Source organism: Saccostrea echinata, unplaced genomic scaffold (genome assembly GCF_033153115.1).
Source record: "Saccostrea echinata isolate AGI-Se365-2 ecotype Australia unplaced genomic scaffold, CSIRO_AGI_Sech_v1 ptg000014l, whole genome shotgun sequence".
In the NCBI taxonomy this organism is placed as follows: Eukaryota; Metazoa; Mollusca; class Bivalvia; order Ostreida; family Ostreidae; genus Saccostrea; species Saccostrea echinata.
Window position 1 is genome coordinate 1,419,333 of NW_026889763.1, and position 20,896 is coordinate 1,440,228.

General features: G+C 31.2%; 1 protein-coding gene across 6 annotated transcripts in view; it reads left to right on the plus strand.

Moving 5' to 3' along the window:
• Nucleotides 1-20,896, plus strand: part of LOC133186616 (basic salivary proline-rich protein 2-like) — a 35,556-nt gene that overhangs the window by 7,289 nt on the left and 7,371 nt on the right. For 2 of the 6 annotated variants that reach the window (XM_061321851.1, XM_061321846.1), the window contains exons 3-12: nt 1,846-1,932; nt 9,365-9,514; nt 10,957-11,118; nt 12,722-12,832; nt 14,110-14,190; nt 15,310-15,378; nt 16,803-16,847; nt 19,038-19,172; nt 19,936-19,960; nt 20,070-20,267. In XM_061321851.1, coding sequence (XP_061177835.1) covers nt 1,846-1,932; nt 9,365-9,514; nt 10,957-11,118; nt 12,722-12,832; nt 14,110-14,190; nt 15,310-15,378; nt 16,803-16,847; nt 19,038-19,172; nt 19,936-19,960; nt 20,070-20,267 — 1,063 coding nt within the window. Of the gene's footprint in view, nt 1-1,845; nt 1,933-2,464; nt 2,489-5,140; nt 5,258-9,364; nt 9,515-10,956; nt 11,119-12,721; nt 12,833-14,109; nt 14,191-15,309; nt 15,379-16,802; nt 16,848-19,037; nt 19,173-19,935; nt 19,961-20,069; nt 20,268-20,896 lie in introns of all 6 variants that reach the window. The other 4 variants (XM_061321847.1, XM_061321849.1, XM_061321848.1 and 1 more) reach the window with 4 other exon arrangements.

The window sequence follows — 20,896 nt, forward strand, 5'->3', positions numbered from 1 at the left end:
GATTCACAAATTTAATCTTACATAACTCTGTTATTCTTCCTTTTTAACATAATATTAATTTATGCAAGTATACTTTCATATGTTTTGTAAAGGATGGCGGTCTTGAAAAATAATTTTCCTATCACGAAACATTGCCGTAATCAGACCTACAGATTCTAAATGTTTCGAATAAAAAATGAAAATATCTCAAAATTCTTATACCTTAGAACTAGTTAATGTTTCTATAGTAATTGAAAATCACATTAGGAATTAATTTTTTCAGCATTTTTCATAATTAAGCTGCATTTGTCGTTGATAACTTCATAAATAGTGTGCAACTTCTCATCTCTCTATCACTGAATTGTCGCCTATGACGTCAGAGCAGTATTTCGCCGAAATCCGACTGAAATATGCATATTGCCGTATTTGAATTTCAACTCTCAATATCTCTTAAAATATGCTTTCAACAATGTTTATTGTATTCAGAATTTTAATAAACAAGGTTGTAGATAATATTTTTCATAAAATTAAGATTTTTGAAAAATCATGCGATAAGTCCTTTAATTTGGAACAAAACTTCCAATCATGCAGGGGTTGCATGATGTTCAAAGTTTTCTTTACATATACATATGTATCGATCTGCACTCTAGATGAAAGAATCAAGTTAACATTTTATGAAAATAAATCCCTCTCTGACATATAATATTCTTTGATGATGCAAACTTTATATATTATTTCAGTTCACAAACAAAAATATTGGACAAAAAGTCTTCAAAATTTAATGACCTTGAGGCTACTTCAAATTTATGAAATCTGAAAGCATTTACTGAGTCAAATGATTCAAAATTTCAGACAAAGGAAATTAAAATAAAAAGATGATGCAAATAGAACCTACTTGTACCTGATGTGAAGGCATACTCAAAATAAATTTGAAATCTCCGACAACATCCTTTCACAGACATTAACTTAGTTTCAAATTCTTGTTGTTTATCTCTCAGTCTGCAGAGACAAAGTTTCTGATTGGTCACTTTGAATACCCACAATGCAACTCTAGAAAAGTCTAGTATAATGTAAAAATTCTAAGTTCACACTTATTCTGGCTAATACCATACTGATCTTCACTTATAAGTGAAGTATATGTGAAATATTTAAGGAACCGAATCACTCTCTCGTTAGTAGAGTATGCCAGGGCATCAACGATAGTTGGAAACGTGGGATAATTTGCATTACGGGCAAAGCCCGTTATGCATAAATTATCCCACGTTTCCAACTATTGTTGATGTCCCTCGCATACTTTACTAACGAGACAGTGATTCCTTATATTTCTATTTCATTGTGAAATAAAATTGTAAATTTAGATTTTAAAAATGTAGACTAATTGATTTAAATTACATGAGGCCTCACATGTCAATTTCAATAGTCCCCGCCCACTGACGTCAAACACAAAGAGAGCCGCACGAGAATTACATGCATATTAGGCCTCCTTAGAGTCAGACACAAAGACAGTCGCACAAGAATTACATGCATATTAGGCCTTCTTAGCTCCTGACCTTTCGCTTGGCAAAATTTACATTCCAGTAGAATGATCAAGAAATCAACTCAACTAACTTTCCAAGAGTTATCACAGAGAAAACAAATAGAAATGGAAATATTCACAGATATGTGGCTAATCTTCACTTATAAGTGAAGTATTAACAAAACCTTTTCCTCACTTATACTTACGTTGACTTATAGGACACTTATAAGTAAATTTCTAAACTTATACGTGACTTATAAGTTGCTTATAAGTGGATTATAAAACACTTATAAGTGTCAATTGTTTTTTTCTGTAAGGGAACTGTTACTTATATTTACTTATATTTCTAGCCGGTACCATCAGACGATAGTGGTCCTCCACCACCTGTCCCAGGGAGGCGTGCACCACCCCCAATTCCACCCCAAGAGGCAGAAAAGGTTATATCTCTTAGCAATTACATTGTTCTAACTTTAATATCAGCATATTACTTTTTTTTGTTTTAATATCATATATCATGTATATATATTACGCAACATATATATAATACGTTTTTTTTAATTATGATAGAATGAGTATATTGCGCATTTAATCATAGCAATCGACAATTTAATGCAAGCATTTTGTGTTATTCCTAATGGAACTTGAATATTTGATTTAAAAAACTATATTACTTAAGCACAAACCTAGTTAAAATTTCAACACATTATATAAGCATGTTATTTTTATTATTAATTTTTTTTGGATTATAGATGCAATTAATCATATATGTACATTGTATTAATCTCTATTATCTACAGTAACCACATTTAAATTACACTTAGTCTATTAATTGTAAAGAAAAAAAAAGTAAGAACATCAAATGAAAATTCAAAAATCTAAGACAACTAGCTAGCTATTGTGCCACAATGCTTAAAACACTTTGCAAATTTTAATAATGTTTTCTTTCCTCCCCCTTGTGGCCCCCTTTAGCTTCCTCCCAGAGATCCATTAGAAGTAAGTGTAAAATGTATGGTTTAACCCAGGCTTTATCTAAAACATGGAATTGTCTGTAGTGTAGACTTGTGTGATGTTTGTGTCCTTATATAGATAGTACTGTACTCACTGGTGAAAGGTTAATTTCCAAGATTTACATGTACTTCATTTGATGACTTTTTTATTACATGGTTTCATCATTAAAAAAATTTGATTCCACAAAGTACAAAGTTTAATATTAAAGGCTTTTAACTGTATTTCTGTTTATATTTTCAGTATGTCTGTTGTCCTGCAACAAATTCAAACTGCTCCAGCAAAAAACACCATATCTTTAAATTATCCGCTAAATGTTGGATGATAAACTGAGAAATTTATATAGAAATATTTCAAGGAATAATTTTTTTTTATGTCTTTCTTGTGATAGAGGTACTTTTTTAATCTGGAAAGAAAAAAAAGGAAAGGAAAAATCAAATTTTGTATTGTTTAGACAAGATCTCACTTTAATTGTCACATTTGGGAAGATCCATAGATGAAAAGTTACAATGTAATATTTATAAGTAGGACTTTTTACCCACTTAAGTAATATAATAAGGGCACTACTATAAAAGATGTAGTGCCAAGTCTTAATTGCTATGAGAATTGAATCTGTCACACTATCTCTACTGCAATAAACCCAGGAATATTTGCTTAAATGTTAAAAAACCCATACAGAATATTTATCATATTGACAGATGATCCTTTAAATGTATTTTTATTCCTAGTAAATATTGAACTTTATGTTAAACATGATAAAGTTTGCCAAATACATGTACATCTAAAAATGGTTTTAAGTAGTTTCAAAGTAAAAATAGAACAGGAAAGAAAAATTTCTACCTTTAAGTAAACAATATTTATTTCTATAGGAAATTTCACACCAGAAAGAGGAATGACTTGTCCTTAAGTTTGTGCAGTAGTAGAAGATACTGAACCAGATAGCTTAACTTTTTAGTTAAAAAAAAATCAATACAGCCTGTAGTAAACAAAAGAAAAAATACAAGAGATGTACAGTTCTTAATTTTTTACTGACACAGTTATCTAAAAGATCACAGGGGTGAGAAATTTGCAGTCACGACTGGAAAAGGGAAGGAGGAAGCTAAGTTAGGATAAAAATGAACAGCTGTATTTTTTTTTATGCTTTAATATAAGGGTATTGTTTAAACTGAGGAGAGTATAAGATATTTAAAAAAAGAATATTGTCTTGATTTTTATGTTAACGCCAAAATGTGCTGTACTTTTTCAATACAATGACAATGAAGGTGTAAAATCTTAATAATAATTAATATTGAATAATTAGGCCAAACAAATAAATAGTGTGTTTCCGATTACATCAAAATAAAAAGAAGAGTAAGGATCTACAGATTTTTAAAACCTTTCTGACTATATCTGCAGATAAACAATAAAAAATTGATAAATGCTAAATTCATTGATACTGTCCAGCTTTCTAAGGAGTTCATGATTTTTTATAAGGAGTTCAGATCGATGTATATTACTGCATGTCACAAGATGTTTTCCCTATTGACCCAGTCTATATATATTATATTACTATTTTCCTTCATTGATATTATTTTGAAACCACAAGTGAGTCATAGCTACTCCTGTTTTGTATATGACATCTTTCTAGAGTTTTTACAAACTTTGCACTCGACATGTAGTAGTCCCCTTCCACAGGCGCTTGACGTTTTTAACCATCTTTTCATAAATAAAAAATCCCCCATACTATAATGTTATTATTATAGTATGGGGGATTTTTTATTTATGAAAAGAAAGGTTAAAAACGTCAAGCGCCATAACATTATAGTATGGGGGGATATTTTATATATGAAAAGAAAGGTTAAAAACGTCAAGCGCCTGTGTCCCCTTCAACTGGAATAGTTTGAGATCAACATCGCCTTGCACTAGCTGCCTCAAACAAATTTGAATCAGAGTAAAATGATTTGGAAAAGCAGACATTTTATTGAATATCTGTGATACATACTTAGTGAATACATTTTTTCCCCAGGAACTCCCAGAATTTTTTGTACAGCTAGGCTCATAATCCATGCTGCCTTAAAACTGACACTTAATTTAATGAACTTGGTCCAAATACAAATCAGCAGAAACCAGTTCAACTGATCTCATTCAATCACATCAGCAGTCAAGTATGAGTATAAGATAAAAACAAAAAAGATTTAAATTTCAGAGAAGTCTTATTCATTGTATAATGATAGGCTGGCCGGGTCATAAGCAAAATTATTGGCACTTCTGTGCCCCCTCCCCCCAGTTCCTATAGGCCCCGCATTAAACAAAGACCATGCCATTTTCAATTCTTTTCTTATCATTTACTTTAAACACAATTCATTTAATTATGATAATTATAGATTTAATGATGATAATAATTTTTTAGCTCAGGTTGTTAAAAAAAAAATATTGGAATCATATTTCATTAACTGACAAATCATACTTACATATATGCTATGTGTTTAAAATTTTTTGGACTACATTGTTACCAGTTTGAATTATTGTTCAGTTTGCAGTGATTGATATAAAACCTGTATAAGTTGTTAGAAAAAAAATACTTGAATTAATACTGTAATGGTAGTTTTAATAATAAAATTAATAAACTTCAAGTTCATAAATCTCCTTTAACTTGTATAGCATTCTGATTCGTCGTACGAGTCAGATTCAGAATTCGAGGGTGATTCTGATGAAAGTTATGAGAAAATGCGGGATAAATTATCTCCCCCTGCTATTCCAAATCGAGGCTATCGACAAGTAAGTGAATTGCGTGCTATTGGATTGACTTTATCTTTAAACAGAATTTTTCATTCCTTTTTACTGACTTACAATACTTCAAAATGGTGGCAGCTAGTTTTCCCTCACATAATTACAATATATTTTTTGGCATTTGTGTATGTTTTACATACATGTAGATTAATGTAGTTTGCATTTTGGATTGTGGTACAGTGAAGAGCTAATATACAATAATAATATTACTATATATAGCATGTGTCAATGTATATGCTCAATATTTATAATCCAGTATGTGTATTTGAATATAGCTCTATAAAATACATGTAGTTTTGTGAACAGCTTATTAAAATACAGCTTTCTTCATCAAACAATGAGTTGTATTTATATGCTTCTATTTGATATAGAAACAAAGAACAGTGCATAGTCTTATTCAGTTAGAATCTGGTAATGTAAGTGATTTCACCGTTTTGTCTCCTAAATGAAATGCACTACATGGGTAAAAGAACATGGGGTTCATTGGAATTTAGTTAAAGACAAGGAAAATCAGTCAATATAATTACCCTTTTATGATAATAATACAGTGAATATAGAATATGAAGCAGATTTATGCATATACCCTAATGAGGTATGTATTATCAAAATTCAAGTAATTTTTATGCAAGATGTTTGCATTTTGTTGTACACCCTGAATATTAACGGTTTTATCCCAAACCCTAAAAAGCATATCCTCTAGTTAATTAGCAAGCTTCACCTATTCCTTGGAACAGATTGAACCACATGTTGTCAAACAAGATGAATTTTAAGAAGAAATATTCATGATATCTGTGTTTATCAACATTTTCTTGTTTAATTAAATGCATGAAATTGCTATATTCAATACATGTAGAAGTTGTTTTTTTTCTCCATATTTAAAAATAAGTATATAACTTAACATGTTGTAAAGAATATCCAATGCCTCTGACTGAATCTTCCCAATTGAAACATGAAATGTGTGTGATTTTGTTCACAGAACATGGTGACATTTAATAGAGCTATATTTAAGAAGTACATATTACCCAGGATTATTAATGGCATTCTGCATGAATAATAAGAGTTTTTCCCCCTTATTTGTAGTGTCTAAAAAATAAACTCTAATAACTAGATGTAGCTTAAGTATACATATAATCAACTTTAGAATGATGTGTTAATGTTTGACATTACTAACTAGAAAAAAGTCTAACAGTTCTGATTTATAAAAAGATATGAGTCAATATGTCCTATTACTTTAGAAATAGAGTTCCATATGTGTTTCTTTACACAGGACTTGGATGAATTCAGATTATAGACTTTAAATTAGATTCAAATAAGATATATTTGTAATTATTAAATGATCACATATGAAAGCTAGGCTTATGTTGAATTAAACTTCTTTGTCCAGATTTTTGTTTAAAGAGAAGAAGATGCTTGCACCATTCTATTTGGTTTTTAGCTCACCTGAGCCAAAGGCTCAAGTGAGGTTTTCTGATCAGAATTTGTCCATTGACTGTCACCATCATTGAAATCTTAGTTCAGTGTTCTCGTCATTGACACAAACTTTCCACATTTTTTCAGCTTCTTTTCAAGAACTACTAGGCAATTTCAACTAATCTTGGCATCTGAGATGAAGGGGATTTAAGTTTATTCAAATAAAGGAACACACCCTCTTTAAGGGGGAGTAATTAAGAATTAGTGAAAATTTAATGGCATCTTATAATACTCTTTGTCTCAAGAACCACTAGGCCAGATTTAATTTTGTTCAAATCATGACCTCCAGGGGTAGGGGTGGAGCCACAATAGGCAGTCAAATTTTTACATAGGAATATATAGGGGGAAAAATCTGCTGATGAAGAACACCAGGGCTATAGTGACTCAGGTGAGCATTGTGGCCCTTGGGCCTCTTGTCCATCATTTGTGACCTCTTCGGCTATTCCCTGTTCATAGTTCTTGTGGAAAGAGGAATAGGAACAAATTGAAGAAGAAAAAAAACCCACATTATTTTACAGTATATACATGATTTTGTAAATGATCAAAAATAATTGCAGGTTTCTGAAAAAGGAAGGGAAAAAAATCATTGTCAGAATACTGCATGTTACCTATGTTGTTCGCACCGAAAGGAAAATAGAAATATATTATTGCAAGCACACCAATATTAAATTTCGTCATTTAAGTATTTTTTTTTTGCACATTTAAAAGCTGGATGCAGTTTTTATACACTTGTTAAAAATAACCAACTGAGGAATGTTGCATGTAGTTTAGATTGAGATCAAGTTGCAGGACTTTGATTTGATGTTTTCTATGCTTTTATAAGTAAATGAATAGAAATCTCACATTTTACTAATTAAAGTCAAAACTTTTTTAAAAAAATTTATTTTCATAATGTCTGTGAGAGGGTTTTTAAAGTTAACATTCTGGGAAATTATAATTTACATTCTTAAAGTGTATGTGTGGTGAGCACACGTTTTATCAAATTTACATTATATTAGAAAGACACTGTAAAATTAATGTATTTTATTAATGGTGTGTGGCAGAAATTTATTTTTAGCTCACCTCGATGAAGTCGAGATGAGCTTATGCTATACCTCCGTTGTCGGTGTCGGCGTCCCAGATAAATTTTTAATAGCAAGTCCATTGCCAAGTAACTATAAGCCCTACCTGGACCAAACTTGCATGGATGATGCATCTAGGGATGGAAACTACCAGACTTGCTTCAGATGCTGGATCTGACCTACATTTTCCAGATGAGTGACCAGGTTAAAGTTTTGGAACAGGTCCATTGCCCAAGTAACTATTAGCCCTACCTGGACCTAATTTGCATGGATGATGCATCTAGGGATAGACACTACCAGACTTGTTTCAGTTGCTGGATCTGACCCATATTTTCCAGATGAGTGAATTTTAGCCATTCTTTAACCGAATTAGTATGGATGATATATCTAGGGATGGGCACTTCCAGACTTGCTTTGGATGCTGAATCTGACCTACATTTTCCAGATGAGTGACAGTAATGTTTTTGGCATAGTTCTAAAATTATGTGATTAAACTTGCATGGATGATGCATCTAAAGATTGACATTTAAAGACTTGCTGCGGATGTTGGAACTGATCAACATTTTCTTGATTAGTGAACAGGTCAGAGTTTTTAGAGCAGGTCCATTTCCAAGAAACTATAAGTTCTACTTTAACGAAACTTCATATGAGTATTCTTGGGATGCACACTCGAGCTTACTAGAAAAAATATGATGTGAGATTTGCCTTACTTATAACATTCGTCAAGGTGAGATTTGTAATCTTTGAATACCTATGTTTCAACAAGTTGTGTATAGATTTGATTGAGTACTTTCTGAATGCACCTTATATTTAGATGCACAAGATATTTAGCTATGCACTTGATTTAGCAAAAGCTGCTCTCTGCAAAAGGCGCCAATCACAATCATAACCAATTGTAATACATTTACTGCAGGATTGATTACTTTTTAGGCTCTCCTGAACTCTAAATCAGTTAATTGAGTAAGCAAATTACATTGGAAGAAATTTATTATTTATGGAGTTAAACAGTTGATGTATAGTTTTATTAATTGTTCTTCTCCCATTATATTAAGTCAGTATATTGCTTTTTGTGGTTGGTTTGAACTTTATCGGAATAAATATTCGAGGCAGATCATTAGAAAAATGATAGGTTCTTACAATTTTCAGTAAAATATAAATTACATTTATACAAAACCCAACAAAAATTATTATTTACACATTTATTCAAATTTGCTCTATTGGAACTATTCAGTTATTATGATAATTATAGACAAAAACATGCAAACAATACATGAAAACTACACACTCAAACAATATACCCAGTATTTACAATAATGTAGTTGTACACGTATAGTTATTAGGCAACATTTAATGCCTGATATTCCACTAACGTAATGTAAATATGCTCCAACTCTTTAAGACCATAGAATTCAATATTAATTCATGGCACTGCAGTGATATGTGATGATAGTTTGTTTAAAATAAATAATGATCATTAATCAACTGGATTTAATGATTTGTATTTAAAAAAATAAATATATGACAATTTTAACATATGTTTAAAAATGTCAAGTTAAATGCACAGCTAAGGGATGATTCCCCATCACCACCTTCCACTCCACGGTCATCCAGGCCGCCACCGCGAGGACACAACTCTTCTCCCCGCCCACCACCCCCATCACGAAATTTACCACCGGTTCCTGGGAGGAGAGAGCCTCAACAAATTCCTACAAAGGTCTGATATCTGGGGTTGCATGTTTGCATGAAGCGGACACAGTTCAGCATGTTGCGCCATATTGCACACTTGATGTCCCCATCCTCTTTCTGCAACCCATGCAATGTTACCTTCAGCCTAGATGTTTTCCCTCATCCGATAAAAAAAAAATTGTAAAGAATGCTGTGTTTTGTGAATTAAGATTACGGAATTCTATATGTGTCCTTCCTAAGACTATTTTTCTTGTTTCACATATTTTAGTGGTGTTTTTTTTCTCCCATAAATCAGGAAATGCATGTTCAAGGAAGATATCTCTTTTTGGACTTGGTTTTCTCTATCTTTGCTTGCCTTTAGTAATTTTTATCAGCTCCACTTCTTACAAACCCTTGCATAAGAAACACTTTGCTATATGGGATTCTGTTTTTGTCATGTTTTTTTTCTGTAAAAAAAAATGTTGTAAGTGTTATGTCTGAAAATAAACATGGAATGCATGCTATTGGTTGTATCTAGTTTTTACCCATTTTCCTTTTAATTTGTAATCATCAGTGATCTAATGGATAAATTCATGCAAGCTAATATGGGAACATCCTGTACAAAGGTAACTCTGCCACTCTGTGATCATTCCCATTAGTAATGTTCAAGGTTCAAGTTCACACTTTCTGACCATTGATATTGGCATGGTTCAAGGTTGACTTCTTTACCTCTATTAAAACATATTTAAAAAAAATGAAAATGTATGATGTCTACAAAGTTTTAAACCAGTTCTTATATGTTCATGTTTATTTTACTTCTTTGTTGACAGGGCATATTTTGTTGTTTTCTTTTTATGAAATAATTCCATATTTTCTATGTAATTCTGTCTCTATTTCAGTTTATAAATATTTTTTTATTTATAACCATGATAACCAGTAATAAAATACTTTATTTAAAGTAACCAGCCTGAGGGGTGTTTTCAAGATTTTATTGGTTATTTAAAGCTACAATCTTGAATGATATGCTAGCCTATAGCTGCTACATAGAGAGGTCTAGCATAATATTTTGTCAGTGCTACAAATTAAAGGTACATGTACAGTTATTGTACCAGATCAAAGATGGCAAATTTTTCACCTAGCAAATGGTCCATTCAAAAGAGTTAGATATCTAGCACTGCCTCCACATTGCAGCAAGGTTAGATGGTATGATCTTGAATGCAGCCCAGGTTTTGGAGTGAACTGTTTTCTGGATTTTCTGGATATTTTGTTCTGAAACTTTAATTTCATTTTTTATAAAATAATTCTATTTTTTTTTTAAATTTCAAGAGATATGTATAATGATCAGTATTGTTAAACCATTACTTTTAATTGTTTGGTAATTTGTTTAAAATTCAGTACAAATTTACCAAAATATTCTCTTGAGTTTTCATATGGACTTGATTGATTTAAAGATTCTGGCTGAAATATTTAATTTTGATACTGTCCCTTTAGCCTGATGACCAGGAAGTTTATGACGATGGAGAGGCAGGGGAAATATATGAAGAGGATGTAGAGATTGGTCCAGAGGAAGTTTATGATGATGGCGAAATCGGTCAGGAAGTATATAATGTCCCTGAAGAAGAAACTCCACCCCCTATTCCTGCTACCCCACGGGTAAGACAAAATATCATTTGCATGAAACTATTAAAGAAAATCTAAAACAAATAGGAAAAAATGACTGTAATCCTAGGTGTGAATTTTAATGCCCTTATTGTTTCAAAGATCTAAATCAGGGAATAACTGTAGATCTTCAAATTTTCTTGACACCTTATTTTCACAAGAAAGTTATTTAAGATTTATAAGTGAGACCAAATTTTCACAAATTAATATCAGTTATTGCTTTATATAACCTTTAATAATAAAAATATACATGAGAATGAAATTTTCGCAAGCAGATAGTCTCGCATAATTATGCGAAAACAAAGTTCTTGCAATTAAAAAATGATTGACTGTCACAGTTATCATTTTTGGTTTGGTTGCTGCTACATGTGAACAAGCTGAAAAAAGCGAGTTAAGGCTAGGTATAGGCATTTCTATGCAAATAAACTAATTAAAATGCCTAAGGACTATACCTATTATACAGAGAAAGTAAAAACTTAATGTCTAATACGTACTTGGTACCCACGACATGATATAGCCAGTACACATTATGACGTCATATTATGACGTCATTGTTCTTTACTACACAAGATTATAAAGGACATCAACAAAAAAGCTGCGGCGCAAGGGCATGCTCTATTTCATTTAACCCAGACAAGGTATATTTAGAAGCAAAATATTCCAAGGATTGCTGGTATATTGCTGCACGAATATCAACAGCTCAGTTGTTTAATTACTATTTGTAAAGTTTTAAGTTGAAACAGGGTAAAAATCTACAGTCCTGTATAAGTTTCCTCAAATTCCGATCAAATGAGAAAATGCCTAGGATTTGTGCAGCAGTTTTATTAATGTATAGAATATTCTTCTTAGCATAATACAATTTTTATATAAAAATAAATAGGATAATCCCTTGCACCAAGCTGTTTTGTTGATGTGCTTTATTTCCTCAAGTAGGTAAGAACAATGACGTTATAATGTGTACTGACTATTAATATATCGTGTATACTAAGTATGTATAAGAAAATAAATCAAAACTTTCTCTAAACAATGCTAAATAATAAATATACCTTTTATGCATTTTTATTAGCTCATTTGCATAGAAACGCCCATACCTGGCCTTAACTCACATGCAAAGGTATTTTTTCAAGGATTTTCAAAATTGTTTTTTCATAGATGAGTCTCTCATATTGGGCAAGAATAATTATGATTTTTCAGTATCTGAGAGTGGCTGTCCAGATCCACAGAGTTTTAAATTTAAATTGATTGCTCAGTTTCTAAGATTTATTGATAAGTTAGACTTATTAAAGCACCTTGTATATGAATCTTTGATGTCCATCAGTTTTAAGCTGATCAGATAACCTCATGCAAAAATAAATTTCCTTTAGACAAAATGATGTATTAGCTATGTATCAATTATCTATTATCAATATGACTTATCAGATCGTGCACCTGCTTTTTCTTGGTGAGTTATAGAAAGACTATGAATATCTTTCTTTCTATGTGGTTTACTTTTTTATTTAGAGTATTTATACTGTAACTTTAAACCTGTAAATAAGAGAAATCTATAATTAAGTGACCCATCAGTAGCAATCCAAAGTTCATATTATTTTTTTGGTAGAGGGAACTTCCACCCCCGCCCCCTCAGACAGGAAGACCACCCCCACCTATCCCGTCAGAACCTCAGGATGTATATGAAGTGGAGCCAGAACCCGATCCTGTACGCCCTCAGGTAATTCAGGGTGTTTCAGGTAGTTAGCCATGACCTACTGAACTAAATAGCACCATCAGGTACTGGGGATTAGAAATAAGATAGCTGGTTATACACTTGTGAAATGTTTCTAAACTAAAAGAATAGAAGAATCCTAGTTCTTAGTTGCCTTTTAAAAGTTAATTATAAAAAAAAAATGTTGTCATATGGCAGTCTTTGTACATACAGTATAACTCAGTTATAGGGAACTTGAATATAAGGAAAGCTTGTTTATAAGAAAGTTTCTCCTTTTCCCCTCTCTCATGTCATGGCACTTTCTTAAATTGATATAAAGATATTTAGTTATTATATGGAACTAAAAAATTCATGTCCCCAAGACTTCCTTATATGCAAGTAAATGCTGTATGTTTTTGCATGGCATGAAGATCGTTATGCACATATATTACATGTATTTTACATTCTATGTATTCTACAAATGTAATAAACACTAGTATTTATTTAAGTACTTTCTTATCTCTGGTAAGACCTATTATTTCATATGAGCTTGTTTGCAAGTTTTACAATGTAAAAAAAAATTGTACCTATAATGATTTTTGGATACACAAAACTGCTGCTTAGGTTTTGCTGTTCAACATACATGAGGAAAAGTAACTGTGACTTAATATATGTTATCTCCAATGTAGGGTCTTAAGGTTGTATGACCCTCTGATAAGAGAGATAACTCTCACTGGAATAAATGACTACTAATGCTTTATACAATGGTGAAGAAAAAAAAGCCTTTTCTGTCCAAAAAAAAATGCCTTTGCAAGATATGCTGAAATTATGTGTATTTTGATAATGAATTGCCAGTAATTCATAAGACTAGTGTTAAAGCAAAAGTTTATTCAAGTGAGCAGAGGGGCCATAAACATTTTAAGACTTATGACATGAAAATAATATGAAGTTGAATTTATAATCACTGATCAGATATGTTTGTTGAATATTCTAGTTCCACTCATTTTTTCATGTCACAGATCTTTTGAACTCAAGCAGAAAATTCATCTGCCCAGCATCTAAGATTGAAAATTTGAAATTGACTTTTCTAGCTATTGCTGCAGTCATCAAAACAGCAAAACCTGAGGGGCACTGTTTTAGCACATTTCTGCCTATAAACATTTACATATTCACCACGTTAGGGCAAGTTTAAATATCGGCATGCGAGCTTTACACTCTCTGTAATTATGTGATAGTCTCAGATTTATGTTGTTCTTTGTCTTCTATATGTTCTGTACCATTATGCATGAATGACATTCTTCCAGACACCCCCTGATGAATCAGGGGAGAGTATTTATGAGATGGAACCAGAAGTTTCTGACCAACCCTCCAAAGGGCCTCCTGAGGTATAAGGGTAGATAGTAGGACACATGGCTTTTGGTGATGGGCTCTTCATATAAGCTTAATGTAATCTTGTGTTGATTCAAGTTCTGCTAATGGTAGAATGATTTTCTAATATACTGACATTACTATGACCACATGTTATTGCTTTGCAGATTTTTTTTTTTTACACTTTTAATTTTACTTTACATTTGTTAGATAATTAAGACATCTTGTAGTACTTCCTTGTGATTTGTTTAGTAATGAAATAAGACTTACATTTGAAATCGTTCTCCAATTTTTAAGGTGTAAATCAATGCTTTCAAACTTGTTAGCACTGTAAAAACTTTTTATTTCGTCAGATTTAAAATAAAACAATATGTGATTAAATATTGTATTTTAAACCTATTCACATATCTCTCTATCCGCTGACAATGAACATTTCTTTAACTCCCGCAACCAATTGTGAATTTTATTCAAAGGAGGACAATTTCAAATTCACTCAATTTAAAAAGTAAATGTTTTTTGGATAATGTACTTAAAAGACCTTCCAATTTAGTTTTTGTAAGTTGATGGCAAGTAAACTTTTTCCCCCTTTTTGTTTTCTTTCTTGCTTTAGAATTATACTTATTGTTTAATTTGCTTTAAAATCTATTCACTGTTTCTTATAAATGACTTCTTGCATGTCATTTCTTTTGCTTTAGTTCTATTTAATTATTTATTGTTGGCATGTACTAATATTTGGCACTTTTCTTGTAATGGATGTTATTATATTTGGATTTAGCTCATACCTTTTGAAATGCTACTCATTAGGTTCCGACAAGAATGTTGAACACACCAGTCATTTTGTAATTTTATACAAAACATGTAAAATAGGATAGCTCTTTAATTTTTTTTCTCTTTCATTGTTCATTGTTCCTGACGTACATGTATATAAGAAAAAATTCAGAAAAAGGTGATTTTTTTAAAATACATTTTTTTATGGATACTTGTATTTTTTCCCCCAAAAGTTGTATATATTCTTCTTTATAGGCTACTAAACTCTTGCAGGAGTAACTCCAGGTTTTATTAACTGCTAAAACAAACTAATGGGCCTTGAATGGTCACATATTTACTAGTGATGATAGACCTCATTTGATTTTCAGCTTCCTGGAAGACCCCCAGTACCTGCCCCTCCTCAACAGGAAACCTACGAAATGGAAGATGAAGGGGAGGTAATAATTTTATTTATTTAAGAAATATAAAAAAAGACTCATTTTTATTGTGTGTATACAGGTTAATCTGATCAGGCAAGAGATAATCATTACTGAGATCTTACAAGAGATAACAATTAATGAGATCTTACAAGAGATAAACATTACTGAGATCTTACAAGAGATAACAATTAATGAGATCTTACACTTGAGATAATCATTACTGAGATCTTACAAGAGATAATCATTACTGAGATCTTACAAGAGATAATCATTACTGAGATCTTACAAGAGATAACAATTAATGAGATCTTACAAGAGATACACATTACTGAGATCTTACAAGAGATAACAATTAATGAGATCTTACAAGAGATAAACATTACTGAGATCTTACAAGAGATAATCATTACTGAGATCTTACAAGAGATAATCATTACTGAGATCTTACAAAAGATAATTATTACTGATATCTTACAAGAGATAATCATAATTGACATCTTATAAGAGATAATCATTACTGAGATCTAACAAGACATAATCATTACTGAGATCTTACAAGAGATAATCATTACTGAGAGTTTACAAGAGATAATCATAATTGAGATCTTACAAGAGATAATAATTACAAGAGATAATCCTTACTGAGATATATCAAGAGATAATCATTACTGAGATATTACAAGAGATAATCATTACTGAGATCTTACAAGAGATAATCATTACTGAGATCTTACAAAAGATAATTATTACTGATATCTTACAAGAGATAATCATAATTGAGATCTTATAAGAGATAATCATTACTGAGATCTAACAAGACATAATCATTACTGAGATCTTACAAGAGATAATCATTACTGAGAGTTTACAAGAGATAATCATAATTGAGATCTTACAAGAGATAATAATTACAAGAGATAATCCTTACTGAGATATATCAAGAGATAATCATTACTGAGATATTACAAGAGATAATCATTACTGAGATCTTACAAGAGATAATAATTCCTGAGATCTTACAAGAGATAATCTTTACCGAGATCTTACAAGAGATAATCATTCCTGAGATCTTACAAGAGATAATCATTCCTGAGATCTTACAAGAGAATCATTATTGAGATCTTACAAGAGAATCATTACTGAGATCTTACAAGAAATAATCATTCCTGAGATCTTACAAGAGATAATCATTACCGAGATCTTACAAGAAATAATCATTCCTGAGATCTTACAAGAGATAATCATTACCGAGATCTTACAAGAGATAATCATTCCTGAGATCTTACATGAGATAATCATTACTGAGATCTTACAAGAGATAATAATCACTGAGATCTTAAAAGAGATAATCATCACTGTGATCTTACAAGAGATAATCACTACTGTAGCAATTTTTACAAGCAATGTGTTACCTTTAGCAATGTTTAATGTTTATTTTTCAGCAAGAAAATTATGACGAATTTTCCTTGGCCGATGAAATGCCACAGGTTGGTGTATTTTTGTTAATCATAAGAAAAAAAACTCATTTTTGAATAGCTTTCTGTCTCATTTTATGCTTATACTAGGAGACAAGGTACTGAAAATCCAGAGTCATCTTTGCATGACCAAAAATAGAAAATATTGATGTTAATTAAACTGACTTTAGAAGGAACTGTTTTAAAAAAAAATCAAAATGCTTATATTTTTGTATTGGAATACTTACAATACATTTGTTTTGCACCACAGTACTTATGATTTTTATGTTTTGCTTCAGGGTACTTCTGATATATTTATTTTTTTTAGCACATAGTACCTATGATAAATATGTTATACTTTGGGATACTTATCATATGTTGCATTTATTTTGTACCAGGGTAGTTATGATGGTATGTTTTTCTTCAGGATACCTACAAATGTATACAGTAAAACTTGTCTTACTAATCTAGACACCAATGGGTCCAAATAACTTGGCCAGAACAGACAACATTCCGTATAAGACAACATTTCTCACAACTGATTTTTCTGAAAGGGACTTAAAATTTAAATTGTACTAAGCAAGGTTTCAGAATACACAATATCTGGATGAGACAGGTTTCTCTGTAATACATTTGTTTTGTACCAGAATACATATGACAAATATGTCTTGCTTCACTTAATTATAATTAGGGATGGCATCGGGTAATTTTTTAACTGGTTAGTTGTAATTTTTTCGACCTAGTAATTGTTTAATCGAAAAGATAGGACTTGTTTGTAATTTTCTTATGAATTAATTGAGGTGTTTTGAAAAAGCATTTTGTAATAAATGCTGAACAATTATAATCAGAATTCATTACTTTTTTAATCAAAGTAGAAAAAAGATATCAATATAAACATTATTTAAAATTTTTTTATCAGAGTCTAACCATATCAGCACTTTAAATTTATTTTTTTTTCTCTGAAAAATTAACTTCATCAGACAGGAGACTTCCTAATCCCTCCCCCCCCCCCCTTCCCCCCAAAATGCACTCTGAGAGCACCTGTCAGATGTTTCTGGAATCTCAAGATATTTTCTTGCTAAAATGAATACTAGTTAATAAATTGCACTTATATCAACTGAAAAGGGGATGTCTGCTACATACTTATTAACCTCTGACTCTATTTCTGATTGTTGTACATAAAAAGAAAAGGAAAACTTTGTGTGTAAAAAATTGTTTGGTATTAGGTTTTGGTACTCTTGGTTGTAAATTTTGCCATCCTTTTCTCTTAAAATATCCCAAAGATGTTGAAGGTGGTACATGCTGGCAATTCATGATCAAATCGGAAAGATTTTTAGTGATTACCATGTAAAACATCACGGAGTAGAAGATTAGTTGTCTATTTCAACGTGGAACAAAAGCAGATAGAAGTTGTTTTTTTTGTTTTTTTTTTTTTTTACATAGGGTACCTAAATTTTGATTAGTATTCAGGGATAGATTGACAATGAATTTGGCGGTCTTGTTTTGACAGTGGCATGTCTAATTGGTTGATTGCAGTATTTCAGATTAATATGATTAAACACACTTAATTCTTAAGAGTTTTAATTTTTGAAAAACACATATAATTTGAAAAGATTTAAGTACAAAAATCGATTAACTAGTTATAAAAATAGTACATGCAACCAGTTACAATCTTTCCAACCAATTACCTGACTAGTGGGTTAATTGGTTAACCGTTGCCATCCGTACTAATAATACATTTGTTTTATTCCAAGATACATCTATATGTTTTGCTTCAGGGTAGTTAAAATGCATTTGTTTTGTACCAGGGTATTTTTGTTTTGCTTCAAGGTCCTTATAATACATTTTGTTTTGCACTAGGATATTTATGATGAATATGTTATGTTTCAAGATACAGTTAAACTTCGGTATCTCAAACACTGATATCTCGAATACCATGGATATGATGAACTAATCTGGAAGTCCCAACCACTAATTCTTTAAGTATTTTACCCTTGATAACTCGAATCCTCAGATTTCTCAAAATTTGTTGTCAGTCCCATCAAGTTTGAGAAAACAAGGTTTGACTGTACTTAATATTTACTGACTCAGAATAATACATCTGTGTTGTACCAGTATGTTGTTTAAGGTTACTTACATGTGTAATAATTTGTTTTGTACTAGGATACTTAAAATACATTTGTTCTGCTTCAGATTACTTATAATGTATTTGCTTTGTACTAGGACACATATGATGAATTTGAGGCAGGTCCCCCTGGGGAGGTGTATGAGGATGTGGATGATGAGAATCAACCCCCCAGAATTCCAGGAAGACCTATACCCCCACCCCCTCCATCAGTACCTTCTCCCTCTAAACCAGTATATATAAATTTGTGCTTCTCTTTAAATACATGTTCGCTAGAGTGTATAAAATTGTAATAATGTAAATTAAAGCTTTTTTTGCTAACATTTTTTAAGGTAAAGATTAAGTGAATGAAAGAGGCCTACAAGTTCCTTAAATCCGAGAAACATTTCTTTAACAATGCTTTAAAAATGATTTTTTATACCGTTGTTTTTGATAAAAAGATGAAGAGAAACTGTTTAACTGTTTTATATATATAAATATGGGAGATTTATTTACAATATCAAAAATTAGAATGAAATATGTATCCAGATTGTCTAGAGTCACTTAGAAAATGATAATGAAAATGTCCCTGGCCTCTTCTTTAAAATAATAATAAATTCAATACGAGTATAGAGATTTCTTTTGCGCCATTTCAAACTGATTGCCATGGAAACGCTTAATTTTCTACATAATTTTTAATTGAAGTTTTGCATCATAATGGATCTAGCACTAGAAAGGCAATCTAAATTCATTAACTAGATCTTTACCTTAAATATCCATATTGCTTAAGCATTGTTTGTTTTATATCGTTCAATAAAAAAATATCCAGGATGTATAGAAGTGGTAAGAATAAGACTTATTTTTCAGTATTAATTTATAAATATGATGTTGACTTCAAACAAATGTTAGAAATGGAGCCCTAACAATACATATGAGAGTATATCTGTATATGAAGCATTCTGTCCATACGTGTACTTATTTATACTTACACTATACTTTTACTTTTGTCCTTTTCAGACACCTCCACCTCCAAAAAATAAAGGTAGTTTGTAAATCTTCTAAAGAAATCACTTGCTGTGATTTGAATTAAATTTTAGTACCGTTTCTTTTATTGTAATTTGTATTTCTTAAAATCCCCTGATTTTTTTTAGCTACTCCTGCTCCCAGACCAACACCTAAACTCCCTCTAGGAGGGGGACCAATGGGTTTTGATATCAGTGCCATTAAAGGAGTCCAACTCAAAAAAGTCGGATTGCCAACAGAAGACAAACAGAAAGCCAAGGAATCAGACAAAATTTATGATGAAGATGGAGGCGTCAAATCGGCATTTGAAAAATTCAAACAGAAAGGTAAGTATGGAGGAAAGGAATAGAGTAATTTAAAGAAAAAAAACAACTTGTTGAAATTATCTGTGATTTAAAATCGTATTTGATGTCAAGTAAATGTGAAAGTTTTGTCTCGATCTGCATGCAGTCATGTACGTTGCATGCAAATTTTCTTTGCATCCGGGTTAAAATTTGGCAAAGAATAAAGGTCTTAATGTTAAGCATTCCATTCCATTGGAGGATGAAAGTATGTTCTCTTAAGATACCTTTGGAAAAAAAAACAACAAAAGATTGTACAGAACTTGTATAAATATGTGTGTGTGATGAAAAGAGAAGAAAATAACAGAAGATGGATTCAATGACCGTTACTTATGTATCAGATATTAGCCAGGTTTTTGTTAAAATATTTGGTATAGAATTGATATATTAATTTGGTATAGAAAAAATAATATATTTTGGTATAGAAAATAAAAATGATTTGATGAGGTATTTTAGTAAATGTTAAAGAACAGACGATTAAAGGCACTGATTTTGGATGTGATTGCTGATCAAAAGAAAACATTTTCCTCTAAAATTTGTTATTATATATACCATGGAAATGTTTTAATTTATGGGGTTAATATTTGTGTGCACTTGGGGATGTAATATCATGA